General features: G+C 36.2%; 1 protein-coding gene across 1 annotated transcript in view; it reads left to right on the top strand.

Moving 5' to 3' along the window:
- COL24A1 (collagen type XXIV alpha 1 chain) overlaps nt 1-18,583 on the top strand; it is a 145,863-nt gene that overhangs the window by 83,751 nt on the left and 43,529 nt on the right. Inside the window, exons 31-36 of the mRNA XM_087960561.1 lie at nt 6,443-6,496; nt 9,100-9,153; nt 9,411-9,464; nt 10,694-10,747; nt 13,225-13,278; nt 14,900-15,007. Of these exons, the coding sequence (XP_087816687.1) occupies nt 6,443-6,496; nt 9,100-9,153; nt 9,411-9,464; nt 10,694-10,747; nt 13,225-13,278; nt 14,900-15,007 (378 nt within the window). The remainder of the gene's footprint in view (nt 1-6,442; nt 6,497-9,099; nt 9,154-9,410; nt 9,465-10,693; nt 10,748-13,224; nt 13,279-14,899; nt 15,008-18,583) is intronic.

The raw sequence follows: 18,583 nt of genomic DNA, 5'->3' as shown, positions 1-18,583 counted from the left end.
GATTTACATGTCTATAGTTCAGAGCATAAATACATGTGTGTTTAACAGAATTGAAAGGGAGCTTGGATGTATTCTAGTCCAACCCCCTGTTCAGGGAGGAAAACTGAGGGTGCCAAATTCTGAGTAGAGGTCCTGGGAAAGGTGTCAGAATAACAGAATAGCACTTAGAAGGGACCTGGGGGGGGGGACTCTACACCATTTCAGAGAAATGGCCGTCCAGTCTTTTGTTAAAAACTTCCAGTGTTGGAGTACCCAGAACTTCTAGTGGCAAGCAATTCCACTGGTTAATTGTTCTCATTGTCAGGAAGTTTCTCCTTACTTTTAGGTTGCTTCTCTCTGTGTTCAGTTTCCATCCTTCTGGTGCTTTGGAAAATACATTGCACCCCCCGTCTTTCTGGCAGCTCCCTAAAAGCCTGTTGCCTATCACCCTCTTGGGCAAAGCATGTGAGCCATTTCCTCCTTTCAGTGGTCCATGAAAGTACATCTATAGTACGTAGATAATAAAGTCAACAAAAGGTGAACAACATTTTTACAGAACTATAGATATGTTGAGGCTGGGTGTGACAAGGAATGACTGGGAGGGGAGGGGCCAGGCGAGGCACCCCTTGATGTGAGTGACATTGAGTTGGCCACACCCACCTAGTCACATGACCTCCAAGCCATGCCCAACCAGTCATATGACCACCCCAGTCACATGGCCACCAAGCCACGCCCACCCAGTCATCTGACCCTAAGCCACGCCCACCAAATAAGCCATGCCCACCGAACCGGTAGTAAAAAAATTTGAATCCCACCACTGCTACAAATACAAGTAAGTCTTGTTTAATCACTACTTTATTTAGAAACATTTGCAGTTGTGATGGTGATGAAAAAGTAACTTTGCAACCAACCTTTGCATTTACAACTTTTGCAGGTCTATAAAGCAATGAAAGTTGAAGTGAGATCATGAGCACAGTCACAATTTCATTTCAAAGCAACCACTTTGTTTAATGACCAAGTTGCCAGTTCCAATTGTGGTCACTAAATGAAGAGTACCTCTGTTAGAAGCTAGTCTAGTTCTCACCCAAATAACCATAATTGTTTGGGGCTAAAAATTTTCCTGGCCAGATGGACCATATAAACACAGCCATTGTGTTACACTTTTATACTGCTAGTGTAAGTAAATTAAAAATTTGATGTTTCTAATAAAATTTTTAAAAATACCTAAAAAAGTGTAGGAATTCTCTCCTGTCAAGTTCGGTGGGCATGGTTTATTTGGTGGATGTGTCTTATGGTCAGATGACTGGGTGGGCGTGGCTTGGTGGCCATGTGACTGGGGTGGTCATATGACTGGTTGGGCATGGCTTGGAGGTCAATTCTCTCCTGTCAAGTATTACAGGATTTTTTTTGATGCAGCAATTCATATTTCTCCTTTACTTTAAAATGAATGGAAAACTGGGGAGAAGAATGAGCATAACACTTGTTCCTTTCCCATAGCCCCAAAGTCCAATTGGAATCATTTTCCTGATCTTTGAAAATAACAGCTTTAAGATATTACAGAGGAGGTGCTTAAAGTATCTACATGTAGCACCCAAATCAAAATTTAATTTTGATATAATAATTGCAGTGTCTTTTCTCCCATTGATGGGTGATTGGTCAAGCTTTGGCAAAGACTGGGAAACACTGCAGCCTAAAGTCACATTTCCTATCTAAGTTTTAAAATCTATAATGAATGACATTAGTAATGATGGCAGACATTATTGTTATCAATAATATATGAAGGCACTTATGTAATATAATTTATCAGATTGCTGTAGCTCCTATACACTGAGAGTAAGTTATCCAGAATAGTTCTTAAATGCAAGGACAATAATGCTTTAATATCTATATTAGAGAACAGAAAGCTTGTTGAACTTCTTCCTTTGGTTGAAGAGATGATAAATGTCCTGTAGTGCGACAATTTTTTATTTCATATTCTTTTATTTGTAGGAAATAAAAAATGCAAAGACAAATCAGTCAATAACAGTGTAGATTAAATGATTAAACTAAAATTTTCAGTGTTATACAGCAAGCATTCTTTCATAAGCGACCCAAGTTATACCTATATTTTTAAAGCAAAAAGAGATATACAATATCTCTAAATGATACTAAAGTAAACATTAAATACACTTCAATATTTGATACACGTCCTGAACATACATCTGAAACTGATCTGTGCTGTCCTCTTATTTGTACAGCAACTGGATGAGAGACAAATATCGTTTTTCCTTTACCAGAGAAAAAGTAACAATAGTGAGTTGTGCATATTTTTTGAAAGATGGCCTTCAGAACATATAGTAAGGTGTGAGAGCATGTGGGAGCAGATAGAATCAGGGCTTTGAAGCAGCAACAAGAACTTGGAAAAAGATAGTATAGTTTTGTTAGCTATTTTTTTGTACAGACATATGCATATGCTAGAGGAACTCTTGAAAGTTTTAGTGAATTGTGGATACGTTACCATCCTACAGTTCAAACTATGGCAGTAAGGAGGGATTTTTTAGTTCTATTTCCATAGAATTTTGTGCAAAATTTATTTCAATCTACTGTATATACAAACAAGGCAGCATTTGTAAGCCAAGAACAAAGTATTGTATATATTTCAAAGTATAGCCCTCCTTATACTCAGATTTAGTATAGAGTCAGGTTGATGTGGTAATAATTAAGACATCAGGCAAGAAACCAGATGATTTATTTTTTTTTAAAACAAGTTTTATTAATTTCAAAAACAAACAAATCATCATCAACCATTACATATTTGAACCTTTTTCCATTATAAATTTTACAAGTCAGATAAAACCTTATCTTATACAATACAATTCTATTTTAAACCATTTCTAAATGAACATAAAAACATCTCTTGTCCTCTATTTCTTTCTGACTTGATTATCGTCATTTTCTTTCTATGCTTCTAAAAGGTTTCACCAATACTTCTCAAAAACATAAACAGACACAAACAAACATATAAAAATCTTTTAGTAAAGTAACTTGGCCCCGGTACCTCTCTTTATATGGGCTTTAATTATATTCATGCTCATCTTACAGATCATTACCTATTTTATTTACCATTCTGTATCTTCTATATATACTTCTCCACACATTTCACTCTTCATAATTCTATCTTATTCAATCCATCTTAATTTAAATAATTATATTTGTATCTTTTGCCCATCCTTTATTATCACTCTATCTCATTCCTTATACTGAAGAAAAAAAAAAAAGAATTTATCCTGAAATCTCTAATCAGAGTATGATGCCTTTCTATCCTCTCCCTGAATATTAGATTAACATTTAAAATGACACCTAATATCCAATCTGATTCTGCTTGGTACATTCTATCTATTAATTTTTACTTTTAATAACAATAAAAACAGAGTAATAAATCGGAAATGTTTAAATACATAGTATCCTCCTAAACACGTAGTTAAATAATAAATCTAAATAATAAATCTTATAACATTCTCATTGCCTTTCCCTTCAATATTTTATTACATTTTAAAAATCAATCATTATTAAACATTTCAACATTTTAACTTCTTATTAACTCTTAAACCATTCTAATTTTCTATTTCTAATACAAATATTACAATACCGTCTTATGTACCTTGCAAAATCTTTTTTAAGAAAATTTATACTTTACCCTTTATCCCTGAAAAGATTCCTCTTTTCCCATCCAATTTTAAAACTTTGTGGCTTTTCTCCGCCTTTCCCCTTTCTTTCTTCCCCCACCCGATCTTCCTACCCCCCTTCTTCTAACCTCTGTCTTGCTGGCATCCCTTCTCTGTTGTATTCCCTTTTTCTCTTGTTTGCTATCATTATATTTATTTTGCATCATATTTTTCTCTTTCTTAAATGTTTTTTTAGATCTTAAGTCCTTCATTTTCCTCGCTTTCTTCCTTCCTTCTTCCTTAGGTAAATTTTGGGATTCATTAAAGATGGTGTCTTCGTCTTCTTCTTGTTGTAGTTCCATCTGTCGCATTGTCTGTTCATAGTTAACCAGCGCCATTTCTAAAAATAGAAAAGCTTTTTCCATACCATCTTTACAGGCTGCTTTTGTTTGCTCATATTCATCCCTCAGTTCCTCAAGGGAAAAAGCCATTATAAATCTTTTCTTTTCTTTTTTCCCTCTTTCTTCTTACTCCAACCAAAATATTCCAAAAGAAAAGTAAGACAATCCCAAAGTCCACAATCCTCAATCAATCCAAGCCAAGCCAAAATTCCTACTTTCTCTTCCAGGGGTAGTATCAGACAAAGGAAAAAAGAAAATCCAAATCTGTGTTTTGAAGTCTTATTAAAAAAAAAATTCTGTCTCCAAATCCTTAAGGCATCTCCTCCAACAAAATCCAGCCAGATAAATATATTTTTTGTCCTCTCCCTTCCGACTTATCCCATAAAGCTAGTTTTACCTGAAAAAAAACAGGTTTCTCAATATCCGTTTGTTAATTCCGTCGGGAGGGAGAGTAAACTTTCCTTTCAGCACCTCAGAATTGCCGCTTACTTTCTCTTATGGAAAGAATCATCCAAAAAACCATCACTTCCAGGAATTAAATTAAATATATCTCAGAGTCCTGGATCGACCAAGAAGACTTTCACTTTTAAAAACTTTCTCCTCTTCCTCCTGCGCATACTTGCCCAGCTGCCGGCTTCTTTGTGGCGGCCATTACAGACCGCCGCTACGCCGTCTTGGTAAAAGGAGGTTCTGCTGGCCAGGGAGGGGGTCTGCAATACCCCCAAACCCTTTTCCGGATCCCCCCTACCTTCAGCTGCCCCTGCAGGGCAGCCTTGCTCCGCACCCTTTCGGATCGGAGCCCCAAAAGCGGCTAGCGCGGCAGGGATCGCGCAGCTTCGCGAATCCCTACCGCTCGCAAAGCCGACAAACCGGAAACTCTCAAGAAACCAGATGATTATGAGTTCCAGTCCTGCCTTAGATAGGGAACTGGCTCAGTGAACTTGAGCCAATCACTCTCTCTCACCCCTAGGAAGAAAGCAGTGGCAAATGAGCATGTTGAAGTAATATCAAGTGCTAGACTGAATAAATTGACAGCATTGAAAAAAATCTGTTCTGATTTATTTGAAATACCTGAATGAATGAATAGATCTTTGCCTTGTGTCAAAATGTATTAAGCAGACATCAGCAGATCATCAGCAATAAAGCATTGCAGAATTAGAACACTTCTACTGGGAATGCTTTATATATAATTAGATAGTTTCCTACCATAATTAAAACACACACTCATTTCCTCTACAATCTAGCTAGCCATGCTTCTGGAGGATAGTATTATAACTCTTAAACAATAGGACATCTTACATGAATCAGTTTTGAAGGACACTAAAATAATATTTTGCATGTCTGCCATATACAAGAAATGGGACACATAGATTTTTTTTCAAAGCACATCTTAATGTTGCTAAGCTTTAAAAGTAAGTTCCTTTTTTGTTGTCAGTGGTATATTTTCTGAATTGTTATATGAAAAGTCAGCTTCAAAAAGATTAATTATTCTTTCGTTACCCATCTATAAATGATCCTACTGGAAGGCCATTCAGACTGTAGCAGTTATTTGTCATTTTTCATATAATTTATAGTATGTCTTCATATAATTACAACAAAGTATGTGTCATTGAATTCACTGTTTATTTCACAGATAAATAGAAGATTTTATCTTTAGTTTGTATATCTTAACTTTTCAAAGACGATTTAGGATACCACTCACCAAAAGAAAGAATTTTCTAATTCATTAACCAGCCACAAGTCCTGACCAGCCACAAGTCAGTGACCAGCCACAAATCCTTATATGGTAGAAACAAAATTATTGGATTAAAAAAAAAAAGCCTTAAGTGTCATTGAAGATTGTTAGGAATGATAGTCACCTAACAGTTGGGTTGGCAATATATAAACCAGGATAGTCATTAATATTGTTGTATCTTTAAGAGAATGTTGTAATTGTGATTGACTGGGGTTCCTCCAACGGCCATCAGATGGAGCCAGAAACCTGGTTTGTTCTTTGCATTTCCTTTGCTTTCCTTTTGCTTTTTGCCTGATCGTCATTCTGCTTGAATTGCTGTGAGTCTTGCAACTATTCGCAAACTCCGTTTATTGAACTTTGTTTATGATACTGGTAAAGAAAAGGACTTCATTTTTGGATTATCCCTGGACTGATTATTTTGAATACTAACTGCTTTAACCACGTATTATTTGGACTGTTTGTTGGACTTTGTTTACCCGTTTATAGGAAGTAAAACTTACATTTTACTATTCAGTGTATCTGTGTGTTAGTTTTTTGTTATTCATCACCACTCTCACTATATTTCCCTGAGTGCACTCATTCTCCTAACAGGGAATACCTCAACAAGATGTTTTATGAATTGCATTTTGGTCAATTTATGAAGTTTTGAAAAAATTTAAGTAGCTTTTTGTTTTTGTTTTCAGGGTTTGCCTGGCCTTCCTGGAAGTATAGGAGATAGAGGGCCTTCAGGTGAACCAGTAAGTTCATTTCATTTCATTTCATTTCATTTCATTTCATTTGAAATGGGAAGTATAATGTATTGGAAAACATATATCTTGTTATGCTGTAATTAAAGATATATTAAAGAAGCAGCTTTATTTTTAGGCTAAAATTAAATGGCTCTTAGTAAGTCTCTCTGTTCTATAGACTAAAGTATTTTTTTTCCTTCATTTCTTTAAGATGGAAGATTGTCCTCTTAAACTTGTCCACGAAAGCCTGAAAATCATGAAAGTGGTTATCTTGAGAGAGGATGTCTTGCATTCACTTTTTAAAAAAATCCTTTTCTGGCCTTTTCTGTTCAGCTTTTGCCTCATCTTTTTAGACAGTGCTTATAGAGAACCCATATTTTATTCCCAAAAGATTACCCAACTGTAGTACATTTATATCAAGTATAAATAATAAAACACATATCTTCTGTGCTGCAATTTTACCTGTTCACAAACATACACCCTTCAAAATCAGTTAAGGATTTAATCTAGAGCAGGTGTGTCAAACTCACATTGTTACGGTGTTGTCACGTGATGTATCAAGAATTTTTCCCCTTCGCTAAACCAGGCATGGGTGTGGCCAGCACAGGATGCATCTGGCCTGCAGGCTGGGAGTTTGACAGCCCTGATCTAGAGTGTCTCAGGTTTCTATAGTTAGCTGATGTGATTGTATATTTAATTTAGTCTCAGATACTTTGTTTAACTTTCTTATTAGATCTTAGAGGTTGAATAGAAAGTAAATTGTTTTTCTGAGTACGCAACCCACCTGTCAGTTAATATAAATACATTTGACAATGAATTTCAGCTGATTATTTAAGTCAGTATTTTTTCCAAACTTGGCAACTTTAAGAGGTATGGACTTCAATTCCCGAATCCCCCAGCCAGCATGGAGAATTCTGTGAGTTACATAGTCCATACATTTTAATGTTGCCAAGTTTAAAATCACTGATTTAAATTGAGTGACAACTTGAACAACAGTCTTTATGATAAAATACAGTAAGCAGTTTTTGAAAAATATACATTTCCTAGGCTAGAAAAAAAGGCTATAAATTGTTGGTGGCAGGTGGCAAGTATTGTCTGCTAATTGTTCAAACCAATCTAAGAGAAATTAGGAGACCAGCAGAAATGTGTGGTTTGTCTCCACTGATTTTTAATTTCAAAATTCTGGTGTATTACTAATCTGTACCATTGGGAATAGTCAATTATTGTTTTGCTTGTGTGAGTATAATAAACATCTTTAAATAAAAATCTTATTTTTAAAACTTACATATAGAAACCATTACCTAGATTCAGAATTCTGTGCCACATTCATTTGTCTTACTGTGCATGGTTTCTTTTCTCCGTTCAAAACTAGAGAATCTTCTGTCGGAATTTAATCTATTAAAACAAAACCAAGATTCGGCCTCTTTCAAATGTATTTACAAAAACTGGTTGAAATTACAGAGCCATGAAGCAAGAAGAATATGAAATTTGTAATAAAATCAATATATTAAACTAAATGAAGTCTCATTTAAATCAAGGCCAGCTCCTGGTGATTACAGAGATATATCCATGCTTGCAGTCACCAGTTTTGGGAATACTAAGGAAGTGGTATGCCTTTGCTATCTTTGAGATTTTTTTTAAATCCAAGCTATGTCCTAGTTATAGTATATCCATATAGCCCCCAATCCAAGAACAAGCCAAGCCTAAATCCACTTATTGTTTGATCCAAGAGAAGGTCAGGTAGATATTGCCGGAGCTTATCTAGCAGAGTTCCTGATTTTGCTGATTTTGTGTATCAGAAGCAGTGTTGTGGACTTCAAAACTGGAAATTTCAAGGCATTGCCAGAAATCCCAAGTTTAGTAGACATCAACTTTTATTCTGAGGCTATTCTTTCAAATATGACTGATTTTTTAAAATAAATTCTACACTTATCATAGGCTTCTGAAAACATGCTTCAGAGCCTTCCCATGGGGCATTATTATCTTTCATTATTTCTTGATACTGTAGTCCAGAAGTCCATGAATCCACCAAGTTATATCCTTTGAATGGTGTAAAAATGAAGGAAGTTGGCAAGATAATTTGCAGATCATATAGAATTATGAAATCATCACTGAATGGATACCACCCAATCTACAGAGAATGGTCAAGTTTGTTGTTAGAGACAGGAGGAAAGCCTAGAAGTTAAATCCTAGATCATAGAGATATATAGACAGATTGAGTTATGTGAGAATAGAGCTTCTACATCTATATAACTACATTCTTCTCTGTAATGCAGCTGTGTCATGTCTCTAAACTTGTGCTGTGGGCATGTTATTGAATAGGGAGCTACATGTTTTTGAGGGTTCAAATGTAATGTTATGCCTAATAAGAAGCCTTGAGAAATATTCCATTGCCTGATGATGATTGGACTGTTGCAACAAATCCTCTTTAAGAGTGGGGACCATATTAAATTATTCTACTCTCAGAAGGTAATGGAACCTGGAAAAAGGGAAATATCCAGCTGTGAGAAAAATGTCTTCAAAAAACTGGCCAGCTGATGTTATAGGTATATAAGTGGTTTTTTTTTCATAATAAGAATGTAATGCTCACATAAATTTTTGTTTGATACTAGGGACCGAGGGGAGAACAAGGTGATGCTGGTCCTGTAGGTGAAGCTGGCTCTGAGGTGAGTCTTTTACCTCACCAAATGATGTAGACAAGCAAAACTGAAGATCCTGCTGCATCAAAGTAAAAAGTATAGAAGCCTTTAAAAATTTAATATTAGCCTTTAATATTGCACCATAGTAGAAAAAGATATTATACCAAGTATTTCATTCATCACCCCAATAAGACCTAAACCTGTGAACCTCCTAGTAAATTTCATCATGATGGAAAGCATTTAGTACTGGACAACGGATAACTCCATTTATCTTTTCAATACAGGGATCACCTGGCCCAGAGGGAGAGCCTGGACCACAAGGAGAACCAGGCACAAAGGTGATTGTTGGAGTAATTTTGTTGGGGTGCAGTTTGAATGATGAGAAAAACGGGCTGTTATTTCTCTACACATATCTTTGGGATATTTCCTGATGATACTTTTTATATGCAGTCTCTATACATGAAATATTTATTATTTCCACTAGAAACATTCTGTCTGAAACTTGCTATGATGTTTCAGTTAAATTGGTCCAACATTAGGTGGTGTTGTCATTTCTGCATCTGTTCATAGGAGTCACACTTAGATAGATACAGATATACAGGAAACCTGGTGACACCAGAAAATATGGATTCAGAGAAGAAAAGTCCAAGTATTTTCTAATTCACACTCATAGTTTCACACTACTCAAGCCTTCCCAGCTTCTCCTTCCAGTCAACGAATAGAGCATGGCCAGTCAGTCTTTCTGAAATTAGGATAGGAACTGCAAGCTACATACATACATACATACATACATACATACATACATACATACATACATACATACATACATATGCAGGAATCTCTTATTCTCGCAATAGAAAAAGAAAAAGACATTTTATAAATAAGAAATGGGCAGCAGAAACCTTCAAGTAAAAAAATGACTAGAAGGAAGGAAGGAAGGAAGGAAGGAAGGAAGGAAGGAAGGAAGGAAGGAAGGAAGGAAGGAAGGAAGGAAGGAAGGAAGGAAGGAAGGAAAGAAAGAAAGAAAGAAAGAAAGAAAGAAAGAAAGAAAGAAAGAAAGAAAGAAAGAAAGAAAGAAAGAAAGAAAGAAAGAAAGATCCAAGTGTTGGTCTTCAGGATCTAGCAAATGTTCTTGTTCCTCTCATTGCTTCATCTTTATAAACTAGAGTTCAGTTATCAAGGAATTCAAGGCCACTGTGTAAGCATTTGTTTCAACTCTGCTATGTTAATTAGCCTTCAGGGTTGTGTAGAGAAGCTTCATATTATATCATTACTTGATTGACAAGTTTATGTCTGGCTTAGTTAAGAATTAGGCATCTTTATCTTTCCACTATAGTTGGCATTTGTATTTGCAGAAAGCTATGCATTATAATACTTGTAACATATCTGCCTTTCTATTTGCTCTTTATTTGTGGTGAAAACCAATATAAAGACTAATTCATGCTTGAGAAATGAGTTCATTTTATAAAGAGCAAACTTTAGATATCTATTGTAGCAAACTTTGAGTTTTGTCCTTTGATCAGAATAATATTCACTCAGTGTGATATATTTCTGTTGCATTTAACAGGGAGATTCTGGACCAGTTGGCAATATTGGAGCAGCAGGTGAACAAGGTATAAGAGTAAGTACTGAATATTGTAGCATATTTTGTTACAAGGGGCAGAATTATATTGGAAATGCCAAAGGGCTATGTAAATTAGGAAAGCAGATAAGAAATGAAAAAAGTCTTTGCTATATCAGGATCATGTTTGTTTAAAGAAACATTTAAAACTACAGAAAGAAAAAATAAGGGACCTTAGAGATCTTCTAATGATCCAACCCCTTGCTCAAGCTGGAGACCCTATACCACTTCAGACAAATGGCTTTCCAATCTTTTTTTTTAAATCTCCAGAAATCTCCCACAATTTCTGGAGTCAAGTCATTCCACTGGCTGATTGTTTTCACTGTCAGGAAATTTATCTTTAGTCCTAGGTTTTCTCCTTGATTAATTTCCATCCATTGTTCCTTGTTTTGTCTTCAGGTGCTTTGTGGCAGCCCCTCAAATATTAGGACATTGCTCTCATATCACCTCTAGCACTTCTTTACATTAGATGTAATATGTTTTAATTATGTAGCTTAAAGGTTCATAAACTTCTATTAATTTAGAATCGAACAGTTGGAGAGGAGTCTTTAACTTAGCATTCAGGCTAAGTTAAAGTACTCCAGGCTTATGGCTAACTAACCTTAATTTAAACGCATCCAGTGAAAGGGAGATGATCACTTGTCTGGCTAATTGGTTTCAACATTGAACTGCTATTGCTGCCGAAAAGGATTTTTGTTTCCCATAACAGTCAAAATCTGCCATCTTGTAACTTCTTTTATTTTGCGTATTTCACTCTGAAACATTAGCAAATAGGTCTACTATAGATACAAAGTGACAATAGATCAAGATAATCTGAATTATAAGAGCTGCAGCATATGTTTATCTGAAGTAAATTTTTCATGTTGAATGTGATGGTAAGCTTCCTCTAATAGTCCATAACTTTGTTTTGCATATACATTTGCAATTACTGAGTAAATTAATAATACTCAAAGAATAGATAACAACTTGAAGTCAGAACACTAGTTCAAGCAGTAACCCAGAAGTAGTGCAGGTTACGGGGTTGTAACATTCAGGGTTGGTATATTTTTGTTATAATTTTTTTCATAGCATACCTATACAAAGTCAAATCACAGTGCCAACTGGGGAATTGTGTTTACTTGTTTGGATGTACTGTTAGAAAATTGTTTCGAAATGTGCTACCTGACCAGAAGATTGGAAAGGTAAACAAGAGTGGAACAGATCATCCTCCAAGGGGGGAGGTCTAGAGAGCACAACAGATAACAGTCTGATAAATTGGTAGCTTGTAAATGATTATATAACTGTGGCAGTGATTTTGTGAAGGGGTAAGCCTCCAATTTCACTGCCATTTCCAAATTTATCTGGAACACAGGTGTCAAACTCACCGCCTCACGTTGCCATCATGTGGTGTTTCATGATGTTTTTCCCTGTCATGGAGCTGGGGTGGGCGTGGCTTGCACATGACGCATCCGGCCCATGGGCCACCAGTTTGACACCTCTGATCTAGAACATCTCAAAATGTCATGAATCCTAAGAGGTTGCAAACTCCTGATTCTTTACATGAAAATGTTTAGTGTATTAATCTGTTACCTTTTTATAGTAGGACACAGCAATTACATTTTAATGAGGACAATAATATGATTCTAATGTGAACTGCGTTTACAAGCACCATATAACAACTATCCATTTGAAAATATAATAGAAACCAATTAAGAGAGATTTGAGCATATCTATATACAGATATATAACAGATAGGTAGGTAGATAGATAGATAGATTTGTAGTCTTAGTTTCCATAAAATATTATCTGTTTTTTCTAAAAGTATAAAATATAAAAGACTGTGGTTTATTGTCAACTCCAGAATGCTAAACTGTTTTAGAAAGGTGAAAGGAATATTCTGGTTGCCAGTGAAGATACTCCCTTTCAAGTCAAATTAAAAATATGAGGTAGTGCTACAGAAATGTACCATTTATTTAGTGTCTGTTAAGCCCTCCTTTAAAAGTTGATCTTCCAGTTTATCTTCCTCTACCTCCCTGTACACACATTCACTCCAATATCAGGAAGCTTAAATCTACATCTCCCTGTCATACAGCGTTGTTCTGGTTGCTTGCTCAGCGCAGCTTGTTTTATATCACTTTCAGACAACTTCTTGTTTGTGACAGCTGCTGTGTCCTTCAGTATTAAAACAGAACCATATTTAGATTCAGAATAAAGTTAATTGTGAATCATTTCAAATGCATAGATTTCAGCATCTCGGTATATTGGAAGTGCCGGACAGACCAAGGTTAAAGAAAAAGACAAATCTGTGATAATAACAATATCTAATCCTATTCAGCAAATCTTTGTGTACTGGCACCATTAATAAAACTGCTGAATCCTTGACTCTTTTAGTCGGATTTGTTCGCTATTTTGTTGAGATAATGTACTTTTGCTTGGGTTTTGAATACAGAAGATTTTTGGTACTAATAGCATTTTAACATATTTCTTCTGAAACCTAGGGTATTCGAGGACCACCAGGAGAAGATGGTGTTCAAGGAAAAGATGGATTAAAGGTACTTTTTAAAATCAGAAATTACACTTACATGAAATAACTATTGCATTTTATTCTGTGATTCCTGTGATTTAAATTATCTTTTAAGTCAGTGCATAACATTTCTGCTGCATCGGCATTGCATATTCTCAAGTTGGAAGATTGCATAGGAGAAGTTGCATTTGCTAGAAGAAAGCAGAGAAGCAAAAGGCACTCAATTGATCTCTCAGTACTAATTGTGATGACCCGGGACATGGCACAAATGCAACACAGTCGAATAAGCAAGAAGTGTCCCTATAGTACCTCCAACTTTGCCCCCCAATGTCCAAGTTACCTTCGGCTGGAGAAAAAACTCTCCCAAGAATAGTCTTTAAGTAGAGGAAATTCAGTCCGAAAACAAAGTACATACAAACTGTAAATAAAAATCCACACAAACCACGCTGCAGTAATTAACTTGACAGGGTAGGAGAAGGAATCGCAGACTTGAAAGCCCAGCAAAACACACACAATTGGGAAGGTGCCAGGAACCCAGATAAGCCTCCACAATACCAGATAATTCATTATTTGCTCCCAAATAGCAGCTTCCTTTTTTAAACACTGTGTTCCCAGCTGCAGCTAATGAAGGGAATCAGGGCTCTTTCCTCTCCCGTAAGCCCCGCAACTCACATTGCTCCCTTCTCTGTTCTTCCCTGCGTGCCCTAGGATGAAGAGGGGGAGGGCCTGGGTCTTCCTCCAAATTCCCTCTCCTTTGCTCTACCTCTCCCCTGCTCTGCCCAGCCAGCCTTTGCCCTTCCCCAGTTTCTTTCACAGCCAACAGAGCTACAGTCCCACTCCCTGTCAGCTGCTCAGCCTCCCCCTCCAAATCAGATTCCAACAGGGGCATGACACTAATTCTGCTTAAGTATCCTAATGCTATCCTTCCTCATATTGTGAAATATATCTCAAATAGTCTATAGATTTATTGATATTATAATTCTCATAGAAAGACTCTCAAATCAAACTCAGCTGCTAGTTGGACAAAACTAAACAATTTCCTATTCAGACATAGAGAAATGATTTGTAACTGTGTTCCTCCAAGATATTTTTGAACTTCCTAATCCTGTGATGGCAAATCTATGGCACGTGTGCCACAGGTGGCACACAGCCATTTGTGCGGGTACACGAGCCCCAGCCAAACTTACCTGCACTGTGCATGCGTGTGCCTCCCACCTAATTTTTGGGCTGTTTGAGGCAGTTTTCACCCTCCCGGAGGCTCGAGAAAAGCCTCTGAAGCCTAGGGAGGCCGAAAAACAGGCCTTCTGGAAATACTGGAAATGCTCGTTTTCAGCCTTTGGCGGGCCTCTGGAGCCCGGGGGAGGCCGTTTTCGCTTTCCCGGGGGCTTGAGGAAAGCCTCTGCAGCCTTTAGAGGCCGAAAAACAGGCTTTACCATCAAAGATACGGCAAAACTGAAGTACATTTTGCAGATGTATTACATGGAAATGATGTTCTTGATGCCATACTTGTTATACATATGTGTTACTCCTTATCCCTATTCTAGACCTACGTGAAGAAAACATTTTACCAAGCCCTTGTTGCATAACTATAATGTTCAGTAATTTAATGCTTTCCTACTTGATGCTTTTTATTTATATCTCTGCTTTAGGGCAGTTTAGGAGACCCTGGCCTTCCTGGAGAAGATGGTGAAAAAGGAAAAATTGGAATTCCCGGGCCTACTGGCCCTCCAGGTGAACCTGGAATCAGAGGCAGTCCAGTAAGTAAACTCAGAATTTAACAAAAATTTAAACCCAATTATTCTGAAGAATCTTAGCCTTAATAATTTACCCAACTAAAGGTGTCCTAAAGGTTCATAAAATGAAAATACACTGTTCATAAGCTGTGAAGTCATTTGTGCTACTAAATTAGGAATATATCACACAATACGGTCACTGTCAAAATTGCAGCATTATCTGGAAGAATGAAATTGGAGAAATAAATATCATGATCTGAATAATAGAAAATACATTTTTCAAAACAAAAGATAATGGAATTTTTTTTTGAAACTTATTACATTTAAGTAAAGGCCACCCTTACACAGAGAATATTTCCCTTAAAAGATTTGAAAGGCATGACTAAAATTATGAAACAAATTTCTGATTCCATATGAACTGTTTTTGGATGGGGTTCTCTCTTCAAACAGCAATGATTAATTTTATTTTCTGGCATAGTAAGAATATGGAATTGATTATTTTTGACATTTATGTAGGTCATATAACGACTTGAGATTATAAAACAGGAGCATTCGTTTTGTTGTTCGAGTTTTCTTAGTTTTGCATTTCTGATTGAGATACCATAAATCTATGACACTCAATATATGCACAGAATGTTATGTAGGCAGACATATCAAGTGTTAGGCTTCAAAACTTTAAGTAGGGCTTTAAAAGATTTTTTTAAAATCTTGAAATGATAGTTTTATCACAATTTTTGGCCTCTACAATAAGAGCTTTTTATGTAAGAAGCATCAGTGATTATGTCACCATTGTAGTATGTTACCTAACATGATGCATAATGTTCATGCTTATGTTTTCTATTATAAAGAAAAAGTCAAATAACGATTCTGTCTACAAACTGTATCAGCTATTGTCCATTTCTAATTTTTGTGAAATATTATTGATTGGTTTATGGGTTTAAAACATTTATATCTCACCTTTATTCTCAGGGATAATAAAAAAAAAACGAGACATAAGATGTGTGGAAAGTGAAAAACATAGTAAGAGTGGCACCAATTCTTTTTTAAATGTTTCTTTTAAAATTAACTGTGAACAGGAATGATATGAGAAAAGATATATGCATAAAAACACACATTATAATGGATCACAATTACGTGCAAGAACTATCAAAGAAAATATTCAAAATAAAACTTTCCATAATAAAGAATGTGTTTGGTGTAAGGTCTCGTCTTTACCCACAAAAATTGTCTCCTTGATTTCTCTTTTGGTTAGTTTCCCAGAGCTGGTCCATACTATTCCATTATTTCCAAAATGGCAATATGTTATAAAAATAATTTGTTATAAAAATTATATCTTGGAAACAGGTTTAAGCCCATTCTTAGCCATGGAAGTCATGAGTGTCTTTGAACCAGTTGCTGTTTCTTCCTAATCTGGAAGAAAGTCAGGGTATAACAAATAAATAGATTTAGGGTCAAATTAAATGAAACACTAGTTAAACAATTAGAAATTGTATCAGTGGCTTAAAAAATATTGGAGTTTTTGGCTGAGGAAACCATCTGGATGTAGATTCAAATAGTGGGTAACCTATGTTGGAGTTTTCAGTATAGATAGTCCTCAACTTATGACCAGGTTAGCAAATGTTTAAAGTTATGATGGACCACCACCACCCACCCCTAATAAAGGCATTTGCAACTAGGATTTGAAGTTCCAATGGTTGCTCTCCCCCTTCTGTCACATGATTGCATTTTGTGTGCTCTGCAACTGGCCTGCATTTATTGTTGTTTATAGCAGGGGTCGCCAACCTTTTGGACCTCAGGGACCACCAAACTCATAATTTTAAATCCCAGGGACCACTAACCAGTTTTGTGGGTGTGACCTAATTTGTGGGTGTGGCTTGGTGGGTCATGTGACTGGCTGGGCATGGCTTATATGTAAATATTATAAATATTTATATAAATATTGATTTTTTTATTAAAAAAGAGCAACTTTTACCCAAAATCAGGCAAAGCAGACAGGCAGATTGAGTTGCTCACAGAATCATTCAGTGATCTATCTATCTGCCATCGGCTATCTGAGTCTGTCACATAAAATTTGCTTGCCGTGAGTTTGCACGGAATAATAGAACCTTCAGTCCTAAGGGAGGTTTGGCTGTACTTAAAAGCAGAGCCGAAGATCTAAAGACTAACTAGAAAGCAAGAAATCCAACCATTTCCTGCATCCTAGCTTATCTAAATCTCCAAGCAAAGCAGAACAGCTGATGGTCGGAAAAAGGAAAAATAGCAATTTAGCAGGCAAGTTTGCTGGGTAAGGAATGAGTGGGCAGGGAGGGTTCCCATGGGCCACGTGGGTGGCGCAGCCTTGTGTTTCTATGCAGCCTGGATTAATTGCTTTGTGGGGGTGCTCTGGGGGTGAGATTTCTCTGTGGCCCACCAAAATTTTCTCATGGACCACTGGTTGGCGACCGCTGGTTTATAGCATATGTTTTTTACTGGCATTTACTATGGGTTTTCAACAAAAACTGTACATTGCAGACAATGCAACATTCACTTAACAACCGCCACATTTCTTTAACGAATTGCTGCAAAAAATGTTGTAAAATCATGTTGTAAACATGGGTGCCTTGATTTATGATCATCGTGACATACAACAGAAAGTCCAGGTTCTATTAAGGTCATATGTCAAGGCTTATCTATAGATGATTTGTGCCAACTGTTTGCATTTGGAGATAAAGCAATTGAATGGGACCTGTAGGGCCCAAAAGTTTTCCCCCTCTACAAGACAAAATTGTGATCCAGGAAACAATCCTGTATTTTCCATTTGATTTTTAACAACCATCCATCTGATTTATAGCTGTTGAAGTGGTACCTCATCTAATTTGTCAGTAAGTTTGGCTGATATCTCAGGATCTGACGCAGTTTAATAAAAACCAGAAACATTCTGCTGTGCTTGCTTTGAGTAAACTATTGCAGAGAAAAAACTAAAAAAAAACCTTATCTAGTTGCATACTTTGTTTGTTTGTTTATTGTAGCAAGGGGCTCAATACAGAGTTTTCTTGTGAAGCAACTATCGACTCTAATCCAGCCATTAATTTTTTAGGAAAATGTGTCTGCTGGAAACATTTTTTACTTATTATTTGCTGCAGTATTTGTTTTTTTCTAATATGATAGTCATCAGTTTCTGTCTGATGCAAAATTAAGTATAGCCATGAAAATCTGGTAGTATGAGTGAGAAATGAAATATATTTCAAAATGCATGTTATCAAAAAAAATTCAACATGGCTTTAAAAAATCCCCCAAATAGGAGATTTTCAGTGAGTTGTTGTTGTTTTTTTTACTGTGTGGATCCTGCCATATGGTTGGGAAAAGGCAGACAATTATGAATATATTTATCCAGGAAGTATGGATCCAGTTTTAGGCTGTAACTCTTTGGCTTTGAGGAGGATCAGTTTTATTGGATTCTTGGAAATGCAGAGAGACAATAGCCATCTGCCGCTTCATATTGTTTCAGAGGGAAAAATAAGTAAATCAAGCTGGTGTCTATGTACATATGTGCGCATGTGTTTAAAAATGTTCTTCATTCCTAATTTTGGCTCTACCCAAATACAAACAATCAGTCAGAAT

Source organism: Notechis scutatus, chromosome 3 (genome assembly GCF_049901735.1).
Source record: "Notechis scutatus isolate UNSWTSFEM ecotype Mainland chromosome 3, rNotScu1.2, whole genome shotgun sequence".
Taxonomy (NCBI): Eukaryota; Metazoa; Chordata; class Lepidosauria; order Squamata; family Elapidae; genus Notechis; species Notechis scutatus.
This window is presented reverse-complemented; position numbering and strand designations above follow the sequence as displayed.